The following is a 20,040-nucleotide window of genomic DNA, read 5'->3' as shown; positions in this document are numbered from 1 at the left end:
AGCTTTTTTTTTGGGTACACAGTTTACAAAAATCGCTCCTAATCACTCATTTCTGAACGGATTTTTATGAAATGTGGACATCTACTACATGAGACTTCAGGCTATGGACCCAGGGTGTTTTCCAGCTCATACAAATTTTTGGGAAATACTACGTCTGGATATTGCAACTACTCAGTGTTGGGAAAGTTCACTTTCTACATGAACTAGTTCAGTTCACACTTCACAGATTTTAACCATATTGGTTCACTTCACGGTTAAAACTTCACCAAAAAAAAGATGGGTGGCAAAGTGAATAAGGCAAAGAGGATGTCAGAGTTGGTACTGTAGGTGGGGAAGATCTCTGATACCGTATGCTCATCGTAAACAGGATACATTTGATCAGGGCCATACCATACCAACCACTAGACCTGCCCTGGTAACACTAATGTTGTCTGAACAGGATTATAAACTGGATTATAGTTATAGATTGGATGTATGTATGTGTGTGCAGTGATGGAAAGTAACTAACTTACTTGTACTCAAGTACTGTAACTAATAACAAATTCGAGCTACTTGTACTTTACGTGAGTATTTTCATTTTAGGGAACTTTATACTTTTACTCCACTACATTTCAAAGGAAATACTGTACTTTTACTCCACTACATTTATCTGAACCCATCATTAGTTACTTTGAAGAAAAAGATTTTGCATAGAAAACATGGTAAAAATGTATGAAGATTATGTACTTTCACATCTGAAGCCTGTCAACTTCAACGTAATCAGAGCAGCATAACTGGACCACATACCACTTTAACACAACCTTTAATCAGAGCAGCATAACTGGACCACATACCACTTTATCATAACCTTTAATCAGAGCAGCATAACTGGACCACATACCACTTTAACACAGTCTATAGAGGTCAATAGATACACAAACGTGATGTAGAATGCATACTTTTACTTTTAGATACTTAAGTACATTCAATAGAAAATACGTCTCTACTTAAGTAGAATTTGAATGGAGGACTTTTTACTAATTTATCTGTGTATTTCTACTTTTACTTAAGTAAAGGAACTGTGTACTTCTTCCACCACTGTGTGTGTGTGTGTGTGTGTGTGTGTGTGTGTGTGTGTGTGTGTGTGTGTGTGTGTGTGTGTGTGTGTGTGTGTGTGTGTGTGTGTGTGTGTGTGTGTGTGTGTGTGTGTGTGTGTGTGTGTGTCTGTGTGTGTCTGTGTGTGTTGCTGTGTTTCAGACAGCCTCGTCAGACCACCATGGGGTAGACCAGGTATCCGGAGAATGCGTTGGCGCTCATGAGGTCGCCACACAGTTGCCTGCCGGACGTCAGTTCCACGTACACCTGTCCGCCTCTCTCCAGCGGCAGCAGCACCGTCTGGGAGCTGCTGTCCTCGGAGTCCTCCCGATTCGCCTCCCAGGAGGACGCAATCACCTCCCCGTTCTTCATAAGCTGCACCTTGTAGTACATCCTGGAGCCGGGCCTGCCCACCTGGGAGTAGGCGGTGAAGGAGAAGGAGTACAGGCCGGCACGGGGAGCCGTGAATGCCCCTAGAGAACGAGGAAGAAGAACAAAGCGAATCGTTTACATTTACATGTTAGTCATTTAGCTTAACGCTTTTATCCAAAGCGACTTACTAGTTCTGTACAACAAGTCAGCAGGAAGGGTACAACTCTGGCAGCTAAGGGTAAGTAGGATTGTTCATCAAACAGTGTCGAACTTGAGTGCTACAGACTTGAGTGCATAGTGGTATAGACATGTTAGCATAGTCATTAGTAATATAGGCACAGTAGATTAATTAGTAGCAACGTGCATAATAGTAAAATATAGTACAAAAGTTAGTAGGTTTAAATATTGATTGATGTGTGCTTTCTTGACTGTGTTGACTGTGGTGGGAAGTTCATTCCACCATCATGGAGCGAGGACAGAGAATAGCCTGCTTCGCTTTGATGACCCCAGGAGCTCCGATAGGAGTGGGTCTCAGGTGGCCAGAAGATGCAGAGCATAGGGGTCTCAAGGGTGTGTAGTTAGAGACCATTGACCAGAGGTAGGAGGGTTCCTCTCGCTGCACAGTGTGCCAGATCAAGAACCTTGAAGTGGATTTGTGCAGCAATGGGGAGCCAGTGCAGAAGTGGGGTGACATGGGTTGACTTTGGTAGATTGGAGATAAGGCCGGCCGCTGCGTTCTGTATGAGTTGAAGTGGCTTGGTGGCACAAGCCGATAAACCAACGGTAATCATGTGTCCTAGTGCAGTGTTTCCCACAGTAGGGACACCCAGGGTCAGGTGGGTCTAGAGGTTCCCCAATTAATAAAATATTTCTTTAATTGCATTATTATTTAATTCACTGGAATTAAGTGTCACAGGTTGCCATCTTTCTTGTATTGTTCCAGAGTGTTCTAAAGACTGTGTGATGGCCATTTTGTGCCTAAGGCTAACTGAGAACATTGACATTGGCCTTGATTGCTAAGTGAGAAGCAGCCATGGAAATTAACTTGAACTAATTGGGGAGGGGTAGTGGGCTTATTGTTATCACGCTATTGGATGTTGTGCCATGCACCAGTCCCTCCTCCCTCCTCCTGTTGCCCATCTAAGCGCTCCTATGGGAGGAAGATGACACCAGCTTGAGCCTCAAGGGTAAAAAAACAGGAGAAAAATTATGTGATTGATTGATTGAGTGAGTAAGTGAATTACAGATTGAGTGAGTGAGTGAGTGAGTGAGTGAGTGAGTGAGTGAGTGAGTGAGTGACATTTTAAATTGAAAAATGTCAAACAAAGTAGGATTTGCACTCTACCAAGCAACAAGCGATCTGAACGGGGCTTTCCGATCCAAAGCCCCTTTCAGATCGCTTGTTGCATGGTAGAATGCAACACTGAACGGCACAGGAAGTCCTTCATTCCGCCATCAGACTGTATAACGCATCACTGTGCCTCACTGCATCACTGAGCACAGGGTGACAGTACAGTCTGGCATAATCTTCCTGGACCTTTACTTTTAAATCAATTTTTTTTACAATTTTTACACTTAGTACTGTACATATATGTTATATTTTAGAATGTATATACATATCAGAATGTATATCCCGGACCGTATTTTATCCTTTATTCTTATTTTTATTCTTATTTGTGACTTTAGTTTTTTTTACTACTACCTAAATGTTTACTGTTTACTGTGAGCGATCTGTAGTGCTGAATTTCCCTCAGGTTAAATAAAGTATTTCTATTCAATTTCTATTCTATTGTATTGAGGAACCTATAGAGTGTTTGCACTGACGTCACGATTTGGTCAGTAACCCGGATGTGCAGCCATTAACTCATTGGACGCCACTCACGTATAAACTCGCTGACGCTTGAGCGCCAAACCCGAGAAAAGTCGGGTTTTCTATCGTTATTTCTTTTATTCGATATTCCCATTCCTAATCCATCGACGGAGCCTGTGTTATCATTGGGAATTAGTCTGAGATCGCAAACGTCCAATACCGCCGCCTGCCGCCTTGCGGCCGGTATTGCATATCCTTTGAAACTCTCTGGTTTGGGCTGTGCGTCGATCTAAAAAGTCCGGGCCGGGCTTTCCTTCTCGGGCAGGACAAGCGTTTATAACACATGGATTGAGGAGAATCAAGCACTCCCGGTTCATGTTCTTTGGTGGATTATGTTGGCAACACGATCGACATGAATACTTGGAATGGCGATCAGATAATTGGAATATTCTTTTTGGAGTACATCCTAGTCAAGGTAAGGGCTATATGGTATCAATCTTGCATTGATCCAAGAATCCATTCACTGCGATCCGAGCGTGTGAGACCGCAGGGGCGTGTCCTGTGATGGCGGGGACGTGTCCTGAGACAGCGGGGACGTGTCCTGAGACAGCGGGGACGTGTCCTGAGACAGCAGGGGGGTGTCCTGAGACAGCAGGGGCGTGTCCTGAGACGGCAGGGGCGTGTCCTGAGACGGCGGGGGCGTGTCCTGAGACGGCAGGGGCGTGTCCTGAGACGGCGGGGACGTGTCCTGAGACGACAGGGGCGTGTCCTGAGACAGCAGGGACGTGTCCTGAGACAGCAGGGGTGTGTCCTGAGACGGCGGGGACGTGTCCTGAGACGGCAGGGGCGTGTCCTGAGACAGCAGGGGTGTTCGGTTGCAAATCCCCATGTGCAGTTCCCCATTCGATTAGACTGCCATCAGGTTGAATAGGCAGAGGGGCAGGGACATCATGACGCAAGGTTTTATGTGACTCATTCTGTTGTTTTACGTAGGCACTTGTGCGGTCGTCAATGTCTCTCCTTAAGGATGTCTTCCTGCCTTTGAGTAGCGGTGTTCTACCCTGCTGTTCGGCTGCCTCCAATACCTCTGCCTGTGCTATAGCGGTGGCTGCCTCTCTTTGGATGGCCAAAGCTTCAGCGTCCAGTCTCGCCTTGGCCAGCTCATATTTTAAGTTAGCCTCTTCCGCTGCGAATGATGCACGTACACGTGCTGCCTCTGCCCTTGCACGGGCCCTTGTGGTGTAGGCTGAATATGTAGGTGTGCCATCGCTGCTTGCGCTGACTTGAGAGGTTCTGCCGTTCTCTTTGGCAGGGTCTGTCATGCTGTTTTACATGCTGAGGTTGATCTGTTGAAGGGTGGCATTGCACCAGCTGGTCGCTTGTCTTTTTACTGTGCTGTCCTCCCAATGATGTTTTTAACCAAAGGTAGACGACGAGCCAAACTCTTCAATAAGCAACACAAGAGTCAAACGTAGCTTCCTTGTTTAATGTAGTTCTTGTTGACATGTTGCTAGGATAGGAGTAAAACTGAAACAGAATGAAGTGCATAGTGTTACTACTAGTGCACGTAGAAAGTATAGATATACAGTAAGTGTACTAAATGATTATATGTAGACATGTTGTACTAAACATTCCAAGTATTATGAACATCTACTGTATCTGCCATTAGCATGTATCATAGGTAATAGAATACGAACATAACAGCGTCCCATCTACGACAATATACTTCAAAACTGAAAGATAACCTTGCAAACAATAAAGGATTACTTACAGACAATGCTTACGATGGGGCAAATCAAAGGATTACTATAGATAAGAACAGCATGTTGTTCATAATGAGAACTCTCTTCCTGGTGAAGCTGCAGGTCCCACTTCCTGTTTATCTGTGAGCTACTACTTCCTGTTTGACTATGAGGTCCCACTTCCTGTATATACCACGTTCGACCAACAGGTGGTGCCAAAGCAAATCAAAACCATATAAACTGCCTGGGAGGCAGAACACCACCCGTTGACTGGGAAGAGGAGTACTCTACTTCCAGTCTACAGCAAAACCCAGGCTGGTGAGGAATTCCACCACCTGCCTGGTATGAGACCTGGCGATCTACCCTGACCGGCCAAGGACCAGAACGTCGTCCAGGGCAGAATACACTTTGTAACCCCCGACGACGCAGAGGCCTCAGTGCGGTCTACACGCACTTGGTGAAGATGCGGGGAGCCAGAGAATAGCCGAACGGCAGCCTCTGGTACTCATACGCTAAACCCTGCAAAGGAAGCGTAGGTAAGCCCTAGGATGGAAGATCGGGATGCGAATACGCATCCTACAGGTCTATGGAGGAGAACCAGGCCCCCACCTGACAGCGTTCAACAGGTGGGAGATGGTCAAAATGCTGAACCTTCCATGGGACAGGTCCAGTATGGGTCTGACACCCCCCCTCCCCCACGATTTCTCGGGCACCAGAGAATACCGGGAGGAAACGCCACGCATCGCGTCCTCCTTTGGGACCACGACGATGTCTTGCTTTGCCCACAGAGATTGGATCTCATTGGCCAGAGCTGTCACTGCTGGTGACCCTGACAATAGAGTTTGTACCAAACCTGAAAACGGGTGGGGTTGTGTAAACACAAGTCCCCGCCTCAGCGTTCTCGCCATCCACCTCGACATATGGCACTGCTGTAGCCATATGTGATGATAATCCCAAGCGCACCCGCCGCCACTTGGCGCTGGTCCGCCAGAAACCGTAGATAGGCGGCCCGGTCCCACCCGCTGTGCGTTGCCAACCCTGGACTCGCCAAATGCGCGAGCAGGGCGTCTCGTGGAGCTGGGATACCGCACCCCGACACTACCAACGAGGCAATCGCACCCAAGGGGGGACCCCGACAGAAGGGGCCGGTTTGATACGGGGCAAGCTGACGTCACACTGGGTGACAAAAGCTCCCCCACTGAACACCTCGCCAGCATGGATTGCTGAGGAACTGTTCTACAGCTGGACATGCAAGGTGTGAGGCCCCCACACTGCCCGATAGGGTGGGTTCCTACACACCGTAGCCCTGCAGTGATATTATTACCACCCAAATCACGCGCGCCTGCCAGACCACTGCCGGTCTTCCGGGAGTGGGAGGCACTAACGTGATACCCGGCCTGGCGAAGGCGAGGTCGGGGGAACCCGCGCTGTTTGCCTCAAGACCCCCCTGCTGACAACCTTTGTAGTTGACAGACGTAACACCAGGCTCACCAAACACAGACGCAAGGGAGCCGCTTGACAGCACAACATTCTCACGGACAGACCCAGTTTCAGCCATCAACTGGGTGTCAGCCCCTGTCCCCATGAGAAGCGAAACATGGGGCCGCTTGCGCTTCATTGAAGGCACGCGACCCTCAACCAAAGGAAACAAATCAGAGCCCTTATCCACTGATGTTGGGGGGGGGGGGGTGACCGGAGAGCGAGCTGGACACAGCTAGACGGCGACGGTTTTTTAGGGCGTGCTCATCTAATGTAGCCGATCCCTCGGCCGCCAAGGCTGTCGGCCATGCGGTCACCTGTTTTCATTGTGCCCAGGGTACCTCAGGTGGGGGAAACATGGCCGCTGGTTGAGGGCCTCGCCACAGCCGTTGACAAGGCCGTGCTCTCACCTCTGGCTGCATGGTGTGAGGCGGTGTGGGGCCTAGGTCAAATACCGCCCGCGCTCCTGCGGAAAGACCAAAGTCCCTCTGCGGAGAGGGGAGCCCTGAGGAGGGAAAAAACTTCTCACCCCCTCAAGGGGAGACTGATCCAACCAAGATGTCTGTAAACAAGCGTTGACAGCACAGGGCTGTACGCTAAGCTTTTTCACTAGGGGCACACTTGCCCCTAAATGAGAAATTTAGGGGCAAAAATTATTTTTTAGGGGCAAATTTTTAAATAACAATTTTACCATTATTTATATCGATTGTTTTTGATTAAAAAAAATTATTTTATATAATTTTTTTTTAATAAAATATATATATTATATAATCATACTTGTAGTTGTATTATCTGCGAGACATCGCCACCACGCAACAAGTCAAAATGCTCGCTATATGCAACCAGCTCCACTGTCTGTGTGTACTCAAGTAGCCTCCAGCTACGGCCAGGATTCTCCGGAGCTGCAGCTGGACCCTATACTGTAGCCTCCAGCTACGGCCAGGATTCTCCGGCGCTGCAGCTGGACCCTATTGACTATATTCAGCATGCCCTCAGCTCGAATATGCATCGACTCAGTGTTATAAGACATTGATATCAGGAGCTATCTGAACTATTTAGTTTAATGGGACGTTTCGTTTTGAACAGTAAGCTAACGCGAGCTATCATGCACTACTAGACTTGCTGTAGCATTTGTTGATATCAGTAGCTAGCCGGCTGGCAGGCTCACCGAGGTCCCAGTGTCCCACTAGAGACTAGTGTTTACAACAGCCACGGGTGCGGGAGGGAGGAGGAGCAGCAGACGCCGCAGCTCTCTCCGTGTGTCTGAGTTCAGTTCAGTTCGGCTCACTATAGGAGGTCGAACGCGTCGAAAATATGAAGCAATACTAACTTTACTTTTCTTCATAGCTAAATCAGACAGTCAGCCAGTCTATCAGAGTGAGTGCTCAGTCGATTGTTCCCGCTGATCATACCTGCTGAGTGCTTACTGCTCAGCTCGCGTGAGTGACGTCATCGCGTCATCACACGTAACACGGGATCAGATTAAACCGAATATATATATTTATTGATTGATATATATTGCATAATATTTGTATATCGTTTGATAATATTTCATTCTCCTATTGGACAGCGGTCCACAGGCGCCATAGCCATACCTCCAAGGTCTGGTTCAAAGTCACCGCCGGGGACTTGCCTGGACATGAACGGTTCTGCGCAAGGATATGAGACAGGAATAAAGCTGGTACTAGTTTGTTCACTTGACGTATAAATACGGCGCAGGTGAATACAGAAGCACTTAGTAACTAAAAGTTGAAGCCTCACCCACGATACAACGTGTGGTGAAGTATGGCCTGTTTGGCCCCAAATAGAGCATTGAGACCGCGTGCGAATTAATAACTGAAGTACCAGAGTTTAACGCTGTACCGTCGAGTTCGACCTATTCTATTAAGTCAGTAATAGTCTATTTGTGTATAGTGTATCGTGCGGCTAAAGTTCTACAGTGACCAGCATCACCAACGTTTCCTCGTACCAGCTAGAGTGCTTATCCAGGCTGGGCTGCTTACCATGGCGCTTTCACCCGAGGGGCCCTAGACGAGGACCGTGTGGATTATGTACACTGGATAACCTACCGACGACTGCATAGCCCTTTTCGGCTGGATTATATTTGCTTTTGGTCCTGTGATTGATGGAGCGGAGAATCGCCGACACCCACAATTGTGTGGGATTTACCCTGTGAGGAGCCACGTCGAGTCCGCCTCTCAGAAGCCTGAGGCCGGCTAGCTTTCTTCCATGCGGAGCTGCATGCTACGGAGAACAGCTGTATTCGTCTGTGGATCAAGATCTTATTGCACCGTCTCCTGTACTTGGAGTCTCCTTATCATCGTTGACCCAGACTCTACTACCGACAAATCCTCTACCCTTGCTGGCTTACAACCGGGGAGACCCTACCAGTATCTCCCGCTATATTACTAGTGTACCATAGATATAATTCCTAAGATTCAGGTTGTATTATTATCTCCTGCGTAATATGAGAATGGACATTCGTTATTGATTTGCCTACGCACATTCCTTTGCCTTATAAGCGCATCCAAAGTAAAGTAAAGTATATTATGTACTATTATTGCTGCTAATAAATACTTAAATCCAGTTTTGTGTGGAACCGAGTCATTGTGGGAAGTGTTCATCATTAGATACCTGTGTACTGTATGGCCAGTAGGAATGTACATAAGACGGTAGTGGTTTAATGATACCATACTTATCAATACAGTCAGGGAATTGTACCCCTCAGTTACAACACGCCTTGGATAATTTAGGAGTGAAATGCGAATGCAAGGCTTGAAAGCACTACTCGCAAGCCCGCCCCCAGATAATATTTACCAATCGCAACGGCCAATTAAAGGGGCAATTCGCGACCATCTCGTCGCAGTGTACAGCCCTGCAGCATCCTAGCCCTCCCTGCGGTTATAGCTTGCGGCTAGGTCAAAGCTAATAACGTCAAAACCTTGCGCGATGTTTCGACGTCGGCTGGCCTTCAAGGCCCCGCCACCCGACACCATTTTTGACAGAAAAACAGCAATTCGAACAATGTTACTAGTCGCTGCTAATTCTATACTGTGGCGGTATAGGCTTAACAGCCCACCAGCCACCTGCCGGGCCGACTCACCTCATGGCATCGGCCGGGCGGGACACCGTTCCAACATGCCAAAGGCAAAGGACTGATGCCACCTGCTTCACAAGCATGGAGCACCAGTGGTGGTTGCAACAAAAAACTACTACTAGTGAAGCACTGCCTCACTAGTAGGAATGCAGCAACCTCCACTGTGGTGTGCACCCATGAAGGGGTAAATGAATAAATGAACGAAAACTCCACCAACACACTGCAGAATGGGCTAGCCCATACACACAATGTGAAGGGGATGCAGACCAGAGAAACACCAGTCCCGCACACAATTCATAGATTCACAAAAAGCACAGCAGCCTTTCCACCCATGAAATGGTAAACAAGCCCCTGTCAAAACTCCCAACAGTAGACACCGATTGACCGTCAGCATGAATGGTTAAGAGGAGGGAAGACCTTTTAAAAAGACAGCCCTCGGCGAGGAACAAAGGAACAGTGACCCAGCATCGTAGCATTAGCATTAGCCACGCGCTCCAGGATAGCTTGGAAAACATCGACAACGGTTACCCAGATATCCTGCCCCTTGCGCCAATACACAACTCGGTTGTCTCACGGGACAACAAGCAGTATCACAAATGCTAGCATTGATGCCTGGTAGCGCAGGCCCTACCTTGATCCGCTGTCAGAAGACGAGGAAACCCCAGGACAGGCCCGATGCGCTGTTAGAATGTGCCGAGAAGATTCCAGGGGCTGGTAAATCTCCGGCAAAAACCCAACATTGTTCAATTTCCTTCTGCATTTCATAACTATAGTTCATGGAGTGCACTGCAGCGTCCATGATGGAAACAAAAAAGAGGAAGGGGGAGTGTGACCATGTCCGGTGTCTTATAGGGGGACACTGGGGCGGGGTCTGGTCAAGTGCATGGGTGCATTGTTTTCGTTAATTAAGCACAGTAGGTGCTGGAGATAAAGATATATCTCAATATGGCAAAGAGCGAGACGCGATGCCAGTAATGCTATATAACTACACACAGGCTACAAACAGTGTAGTAACAGTGTAGTACAGAGTACCCCCTAATAGGCAAAAAATATTTGAATAGATATCACTATGAAACTTTCCCAGTTTGTTATGTACATATAAACTAAGAAAAAATATATTGCAAGTTTTCTGAATTTTATGTTTATATATGCAAATGAGGCACTTCCCCATTAAATATGTGCACATTTATGGATGCAATAAGGCAAAATGAAGTAAAATAAACAACTAAATGTGTGTTATTGACGTTTTATTGTCAATAGTTTCATAGAAGACATGTTTAGGAAGCAAAATATAACAAAATCTCAAAATCAACAACAAAAAGTATATTTGCCTATTCACCTGGGGTGTCTCGCCTTAAGACCATGTCTAAACCCAAAAAAATACAGGAAAACGCGTGGAAGCTGCTCGAACATACAGAGAAGGACTTGGTCACCAGGAAAGTGCGCGATATTGTGACAAACTCAGACGAATAGGTCATCAAGATCCGTACGAGCTAGCTCCTTCGTCTTGGAGTTGCGACCCTGTTGCCTATCCAGATATAGTCAACTACCTAGTATTTTTGCCAAGCCCAGATGAAGATCTTAAGGCTTACAAAGGGTTGGATGCCTACAACCAGATGGTGTGTGGATGGGTGAGAGAGGCACAGTACCAGCTCATCAATGACATGTGTCTTGTGAAAGCCAAGGTAGGTGATTCAATAACATTACTAGACCAACTGATCTTTACATTTTGGAAATTGTAATACCTAAGACTACTGTAGTAGGTTATGAAATGAGATAAGAATCAGATATTCAGCCAAGAATGCAAGAAATGGCAGCTTAATATCAATATGCTTGCATACTATTCCACTGTAAAATGAGTTAAGAGTTGCTGTTAAGAAATGTGCAGAACAAACACGAATGTTGTCAAGAGTCTTGCCATAGAAATTCTGGTTCAGTTTGGCCAACCACAAACACCTCCTTTCCTGAGAATTTTTTTTGCACTCTTCTCCCTGATTTGTAATAACGATTGGCAATCTGAAGTACTCCAAATGCTTTTCCCGGTCCGACCGATTAGTACAGCCAAAAACACTGCAATAATTGACCATTTTGAGCAATGACCAGGAAGAGTTGCTTGTTCGCTAGCGTTGGATACGTTCAGTATCTCCTAAATGGCCGACTTCCGGTTTGATGACACGCCGTGAAAACACTCTATACCTACCCAGGGACGGGTTGTAGCCGTTGCCGTGGTTGATGGAGACGACGCCGTAGGATACTGGGACGTTGCTGGTGAAGGGGCCGAAGCAGCTGGATCTGCGGGTCATGGAGGCTGAGAAGGCAACCCTCATCCCACCTGGAACAGAGCCAGACAGACATTAGGAAAGGTATATTATCATGCTCTCTGGCTCTCTATGTACTGAATATTGTAAGTGATGATTCCTGCCTTTAGTCCACACAAGGTGCTCTGTCATAATTCAATGGATGTGTTGAAACACGTGGGCTTCGGTGAAAGGTAGGAAACTTTGTCAAGTCTGCAGGATCCGCCCCTTCCGCGTGTAGTCTTTTACCAAACCACTTTCAGTTTTCCGCGATCTGATTGGCCACTGACGTTTCTCTCAGCGCCAATCGCGTTACGCCTAGTTCTATCACTGGTTAAGCTTGGCGACTCTTTCGAAGTTGGTTAAGGTTAGAGTTTGTCTTAGAGCAGGGCGATAGACCACCAGCCTAGACTTTCATATATAATTTTTTTTTAATTAAATAAATTTTTTATTAAGGACGCAGGATGCAGGATGCAGAGCACAGGATGCAGAGCACAGGACGCAGGATGCAGAGCACAGGACGCAGAGCGCAGGACGCAGAGCGCAGGACACAGGATGCAGAGCGCAGGATACAGAGCGCAGAGCGCAGGACGCAGAGCGCAGGACACAGGGCACAGGATGCAGAGCGCAGGACACAGGGCACAGGATGCAGAGCGCAGGACGCAGGGCACAGGATACAGAGCGCAGGACAGTGGCGGCCGCCACTGGGGGGCGCTAGGGCGCCGCCCGCCCTTCAGGCCCTGCCTGGTTATATGAGAGTAGAACAAGAAAAGGTATCTTTTTGTTTTTTGTTTTATAGCCCTATAAATAATATAAACATGTTTAAAATGAATAATATTTACTCATTTTAAGTATGTTTGTATTTCCAATGCACAATATAACGTTATTATCGCAATTAAAAAACACTCGTTTTCCAGAGCAGGAAGTGACATCACGTTTTTTTTATTTTTTTTTATTTTCTCGTATTTCTCGGCCCGGGCTATACGCGATAGCGCTCTGAGTGCGCGTCACAGTTTGATCGCTGTATCCGTCACAGCCAATCAGTGCATAACGCGTTGTGCGTTGAAATATGACTATTATGTTGGAATCCGGGCGCGATTTGAAGCGGTCTAGCCAGTAGCGTCAAGAATATCTGTAGCCGCATTTCGCGGAGACGCTCTCTGATTGGCCGACGCCAGTATTTTTTTCCGTGGCAGAATTTCACAGAGACGATCTCTGATTGGCCGAATCCAATTTCTAATGTTCCAATTCTAGCTTCTAGCTTCCTAGGTTGGTTGGTTCCTAGGTTGGTCTAGGTTGTTTGTCTTAGAGCGTGCCGTGACTGCAAGTTCTTTAGACTGTTAAGCTTAGGCACTCTTTCAAAGTTGGTTAAGGTTAGAGTTTGTCTTAGAGCATGGCGATAGAACGCCAGGTAGTTTGCAGTCTGTTCGAGCGGAAATGGACAAAGGAATGTACTTGTTGAGTGTTGTGCTAACGAGCTAACACTTGGCTATATGGCGGATTATACACGTTTATCAAGCTCTCCTGCCCTGGACGTTTCAACTAAACAGTGAGTCTCTCTCTCTCTCTCTCTCTCTCTCTCTCTCTCTCTCTCTCTCTCTCTCTCTCTCTCTCTGTGCTTAACGTTAACGTTTGTAAATATTTTTTTTTAGGAGCAGTACTGTTTAGTACAGCAGGCTACTGCTGGCCATTCTATATGAATTGAAAATGGGGGACCCTGATGGAAACAAGACAAACGTCTTTCTCAGGTCTGCATCCCCTTAACAATTGTATGTATTGAGCCGTACTGTATTGTACCCATTCTGCAATCTGTTAAATAAAGTTTTCATTCATTCATTCATTCATTCATTCATTCATTCATTCATTCATTCATTCATTCATTCATTCATGAAGCGAGACATTGCTGATTGTTTATTTATTTTATAACACAAGACTATGACTACCAACTGCCTAGCCAGCCGTGTATCAATCTTGGATGCAATAATAACGTTACTTACCACACTGACTATGTCGATGGCTCATTGATTTAACTACTGCAGCTCTCTCGGATTGAAAATACGTGGATTATGGCTTGTTCAATATCGTCTATGTTTGAATGAATGAATGAATGAGAACTTTATTAACAGATTGCAGAATGGGTACAATACAGTACGGCTCAATACACACAATTGTTAAGGGGATGCAGACCAGAGAAAGACGTTTGTCTTGTTTACATCAGGGTCCCAGATTTTCGATTCATATCGATAGTTTAATAGCTAGCCTTGGCTCGTTTAACAATATGCAAAATATGTGTACAGCCCTGTACTCATACTGAAGTTATTCTTGGTATATAATAGGTCTGATTGTGTAACGAATCGATTCCACGTCGCGCTGTGTGTGAGAGAGAGAAGGAGAGAGGGAGAGATCTGCCTGTGTTTGGAGACGGGCGAGTTTTGTTTCTAACTTTTCTATTTATATTGTGTTTCAAGTTGTGAATTAGAGTCTAGACTATACTTTATTTGACTGGTTGTGTGTTGTTGTAGTAACAGCTGAGCGACTCGTTCATAAGAGCCGATTCATTGCCGTGAGCGTGAGTCGAATCGCTCACGTCTTGCCATGAGTCTTGCGTGGTACAGTACTGTACTGTACATGTTTGCAAAATATTTGGTATAGCGCCCCTAGTGGCGAAGTACCCAGCGGCCGCCACTGGCGCATGACGCGGGATGCAGAGCGCAGGACGCAGGACGCAGGGCACAGGACGCAGAGCGCAGGATGCAGAGCGCAGGACGCAGGATGCAGAGCGCAGGACGCAGGACGCAGGATGCAGAGCGCAGGATGCAGAGCGCAGAGCGCAGGACGCAGAGCGCAGAGCGCAGGACACAGGGCACAGGATGCAGAGCGCAGGACGCAGGGCACAGGATGGATACAGAGCGCAGGACGCAGGATGCAGAGTGCAGGACGCAGGGCACAGGATGCAGGATGCAGGGAAATAGAATATAATTTCTTATACCAAATAAAGCATCATTACAGTACCTATAGTTTCATGGGCGAAGTTGTTTAGTGCAGACAGACTGTGGGACAGGCCTGTCATCCTCTGCAAGGCGTACTCCTCCAGCTGGTGCAGCTTGGAGGTGGCACAGCAGCATCCCCTCTGGGCCTTGAATGCACAGTCACAGTCCCAGTCTCCACATGGCAGAGTCCCCTCCCATACCACTGAGGAGAGAGAGGGAGGGAGGGAGAGAGAGAGAGAGAGAGAGAGAGAGAGAGAGAGAGAGAGATAGAGAGAGAGAGAGAGAGAGAGGGAGAGAGAGAGAGGGAGGGAGAGAGAGAGAGAGAGAGAGAGAGAGATATATACCGTATATATATTTATCCACATCTGTCTGTATATACCTGCATATACTCCCTTTTACATATCTGTAGATACTGTATCTACAGTATGTTTGTACATATCCCTTACCTACTCTTACTAGTCATAATGCTGGCCAGTATGATGTACTACCATAGTGTCTTTATATCTGTATCACTGTACATAATAATAATAATAATAATAATTATAATAATAATAATAATAATAATAATAATAATAATAATAATAATACTATAACACTGTACATACATCTGATTAGCCGAAACCGTACACAGTTAGTAAAAGTAGAATACTCAGATAAATGAGTAGTCTGATAAAAGTGAAAGTCCTCCATTCAAATTATACTTAAGTAAAAGTAGAGAAGTATTTTCTACTGAATGTACTTAAGTATATTTTTTTTAATACACTTTTTCTCCTTTTTTAAAATTTTTCTCCCATCCCAATTTAGCCGTGCCAATTCTCCCCTCCCCTGTCTTGAACGTTGCTCGCATGTGCCCCCCACTGGCCGGTTGTAGGGAGGATAGAAGCCCATTGCATGTCCCCTCCGATACATGTGTAGGCAGCCAGTCGCATCTTTTCACCTGCCAGCGTGGACTCTCATTTGGCGAGGAGTAACGTGTAGGAGGCTCACACTGCCCACGCCATTTTCCTGTCTCTGCTGTGCAGGCGCCACAACCGACCTGTAGGAGTCGCTGTTTACAACGTCCAGATTACCACTCTTCGACTTCCCACCCGCTAACTCTGCCAATTGAGTTAGTATGACGGCCGGCCCAAGCCGGAGGCAACGGCGACAGCCGGATTCGATACCGGTGTCTCGTGCGTTGGTGACGAGCGCAATGTCCGCTGCGCCACCCAGCCGCCGAATGTACTTAAGTATCTAAAGTAAAAGTACACATGACGTTTGTGTATGCATTGACCTCTATAGGTTGTTTTAAGGTGGTACTGTATGTGGTCCAGTTATGCTGCTTTGATAACGACCTTTTGAAGTTGACAGGCTTCAAATGTGAAAGTATATTATAGATAATATTATCATCTTCATAAATTTTTTATTTTGTATATTATGTTTTCTATGCAAAATCCTTTTCTTCAACGTAACTAGTAACTGATGGGTTCAGATACATGTACTGTAGTGGAGTAAAAGTATAAAGTTCCCTAAAATGAAAATACTACTGAAGTACAAGTAGCTCGAAAATGTACTTAAGTACAGAACTTGAGTAAAAATACTACTCTCCACCACTGCTCGTTAGTCAATGCTGTACCTGCTGCCTCCTTCATGGTCGCCAGGGTGGTCTGACCTCTCACGGTGAGACACAGCGCCCCCCAGAGGAACAGAGTGCACACTACAGCTCTCATCTTTGTACAACGCAAGTAAACCAAACCCTGGATTACTAGTCTGAAGGTAGAAGAGGAGCCTGTGAGAGAGAAGAATGTTGAGTTTCATGTACAGGTATATTCACAACAAATATCAGTCACTGATTTCTTTACAAATACTAAAATTCCCTAGAATTCTAAATAAAATGTAAAAAATGTAATTGTCGATGACTGTTTTTATATAAAATTATAACATTTTATTTTATTGTCTGTTTTAAGTTTAATAAAAAAAAAATTACCCTGCAGGGACAGTGCACATTAATCAACATCTTCAGTTTCCAGATCGATGTAAATTGTGCCAGAATTAGCTAATGAGCTAGCTTCGCAGTCCCTGCCTAAAATGCATGTCTTTATGGTGTGGGAGGAAACCGGAGTACAGAGAGGAAACCCACGCAAACACAGGGAGAACATGCAAACTCCACACAGAAAGGCGCCCTGCTGGGGTTCAAACCCAGGACCTTCTTGCTGTGAGGCAGCAGTGCTTTTTATTTTACGTTTTATTGTGCACCATCAAGTAGATATTGTTACTCTCACCATGAATTGAAAATGGGGGACCCTGATGTAAACAAGACAAACGTCTTTCTCTGGTCTGCATCCCCTGGCTTAAAGGGGAACTATTTTACTATTTCTTTCACTATTTGGGCACTTTTACACAATTCCTGTGAGTCTATGGAACACCTCTGTAATTTTTTTTTTAATTCATTGTTTTGTATTTCTAATCAAGTACTCAAATATAGCATTTTTCTACCTCAAGATCTTAAGCCGTTTTGAGGCTGGGCTCCAACCACTGTAACCCTAACCCTGCCACCTGGGCTGCCACATTATTATGCAGCTGAGACATCTCTGACATCACAGATCAGCACATTTTCAGATGACTCAGTTCAGTGAGTTCAAGTTCAAGTTTCAAGTTTCTTTAATAGTTGTCATACAGAAGTACAGAATACTTTTATACAAAATGCTTCTTACTGTTTCGCTCCAGAGACTGTGTTAGACAAGATAGTATGAAATAAAAATAAAAATAGTATAGCATGTAAAATAGAAGTGAAAATAGAGGTCACAGTGTTCAGTATAGACATATGTACAATGTTCGATGCAGAATAGAAGTAACTGAGTTACCATACAATATACAATATACTATGCAATGTATATACAATACTATATAGTGCAGAGCAGAAATGGGATGAGGTACAATTTAGTGCAAATCCTTTACCAATAAATATAAAGTGTAAAGTGTGTTTAGGTGTTCTAAAGTGTGTAAAGTGGGTGCTGCAGTGAGTTGCCCGTTTAAAGTGAGTGTGTGCGTGTGGATGTGTGTGCTGTGTGCATTTGATGGTTGCTGCATAGTGTTTATTGTTCGTTGAGCAGCCTGATGGCCTGGGGATAGAAGCTCCTTCTGAGTCTTTCTGTGCTCGCCTTAAGACGCCGGTATCGCTTGCCTGACCGCAGCAGTTCAAAGAGGCAGTTGTTCGGGTGGCTGGAGTCCTTGATGATTCTCTTAGCCTTCCCCCTGCACCGCTTGTTGTAAATGTTCTGGAGGGTGGGAAGCCCCCCTCCAATTGTGCGTTCGGCTGAACGTGTCACTCTTTGTAGTCTGCTACGGTCTTGTGCAGTGCTATTCCCAAACCAGGAGGTGATGTTGCCAGTCAGGATGCTCTCGATTGTACATGAGTAGAAGTTCCTAAGGATCTTCTGACTGACTTGGAACTTCCTTAGGCGCCTGAGGAAGTAGAGGCGTTGCCGTGCCTTCTTCACAACACTGTCAATGTGTGTGGTCCATGTCAAGTCCTCGGATATGTGGGCTCCGAGGTACTTGAAACTGTTCACTCTCTCAACCGGTGCCCCGTCGATGCTGAGGGGGCTGTAGTCCTTGACCCCCGACCTCCTGAAGTCCACAATCATCTCTTTTGTTTTGCTGACGTTCAGGGAGAGGCAGTTCTCCTGACACCACTGTAGATTCTCTACCTCTTCCAGGTAGGCCCTCTCGTCGTTGGCAGAGATCAGGCCCACCACTACTGTGTCATCAGCAAATTTGATGAGGGTGAATATTGTGAGAGGAGAATTGTAAGAATGCGCCAATATGAGAATTAGAGACATAGATCCTATTAATATAAGTCCACATAGCTAGGAAACAATGCTAAACACTGAAAAGGCCATTTATAAGATAGTTCCCCTTTAACAATTGTGTGTATTGAGCCATACTGTATTGTACCCATTCTGCAATCTGTTAAATAAAGTTTTCATTCATTCACTCTTGATTTCAATATTTTTTACACATGTTTGTCTATTGTGCAAACAATAAGCTATTAATCATAAATATATAATTCTGATAATCAGATTGTACATGATCTTAAAGATAATATGTTCCTTTTATGTGATTGTGATAGATTTTAAATGTGAATGTTAACATGCGAAAACACATAATTTCATCGCAAGATGCAGGTAGTCAGTCTGTATTTCCCCCACTCTCAGCCTTCCTACAATTGCAATTCAGATCTTGACCCATCACTGATGTTGGTCACATCTAACATGGGTCCCTTCGCTCTGCAGTAAACACAAAATAAATGTTCTGGTATCGCATGCCCACTTTATACAATCAGGAGAGAGAACTCCACACTGCAAAAAATGGTCTGACAAAATAAAAACAAACAAAAAAACAGAAACTATTTATTCTTTTTACTGTAGAGCAGGAGGGACTGGAAGACCCATGTTACTGACCAAACACTATATCAGTGATGGCTGTCGGAATGTAGAGCTATTACATTTTTAACATGTAGACCACTTATTTGAACAAATAAAAAAAATACTACTTACAGCAACAACAAAAAAAGAAGCGAAGCAGTGGTTTAACACCAGGCGTTACTCACTTTGACAGCAACCGTGATCACTCCTCAAATCTACAGACAAGTCCAGTTGTTTGCTAAAGGTCCAGCATTTATATTTAACCACCAGGAACAGAATCTAATCCTCACAGAGAGAGAGAGAGAGAGAGAGAGAGAGAGAGAGAGAGAGAGAGAGAGAGAGAGAGAGAGAGAGAGAGAGAGAGAGAGAGAGAGAGAGAGAGAGAGAGAGATAGGAGGATGGAGGCGTGCTCAGTGGTAGACTGGCATGGGGACACTCCCAGCTCTGTTTTATTGCAGGTGATAAGTATGTTTGTGGGGGGGGGGGGGGGGGTAAGTCTACCTCTTACCATTTCAGCCTTGTACACCTGCACCACAAGACAAGCTTAGAAAGTTATGTTATATTGAGATGTTTTTCACAGTTACAATAATAATTTAGCCTATTTGGAGAATGTTTTTGTTTGTCTTGTGACTGCATGGCTGGTCCCCTGAGTTTGCTCGGAACAGGCTACGCTTACATTTAGCTATGAAGCCTCTCTAGCTCATGGAATGAACTCCAACAGTCCTTAAAGCTTGAGATTCTCCCCTCTGTTGCAGAGTTAAAAACCTCAATCT

At 45.5% G+C, this 20,040-nt stretch overlaps 1 protein-coding gene across 1 annotated transcript; it reads right to left on the bottom strand.

Annotated features, from left to right (window-relative positions):
- Nucleotides 1-1,080: 1,080 nt before the first annotated feature.
- LOC311231884 (cerebellin-1-like) lies at nt 1,081-19,556 on the bottom strand. The gene is made up of 5 exons (XM_084318513.1): nt 19,453-19,556; nt 16,477-16,629; nt 14,884-15,063; nt 11,775-11,906; nt 1,081-1,547 (listed from the first exon to the last, which is right to left on the bottom strand). The coding sequence occupies exons 2-5, from the start codon at nt 16,568-16,570 to the stop codon at nt 1,246-1,248; spliced, it is 708 nt and encodes a 235-aa protein (XP_084174639.1). The 5' UTR covers nt 16,571-16,629; nt 19,453-19,556; the 3' UTR covers nt 1,081-1,245.
- Nucleotides 19,557-20,040: the final 484 nt, after the last annotated feature.

This window comes from Notolepis coatsorum (genome assembly GCF_963971535.1).
Source record: "Notolepis coatsorum genome assembly, chromosome: 7".
NCBI lineage: Eukaryota > Metazoa > Chordata > Actinopteri > Aulopiformes > Paralepididae > Notolepis > Notolepis coatsorum.
Note: the sequence above shows the minus strand (reverse complement) of the source record. Positions and strands in the feature narration are given on the sequence as shown.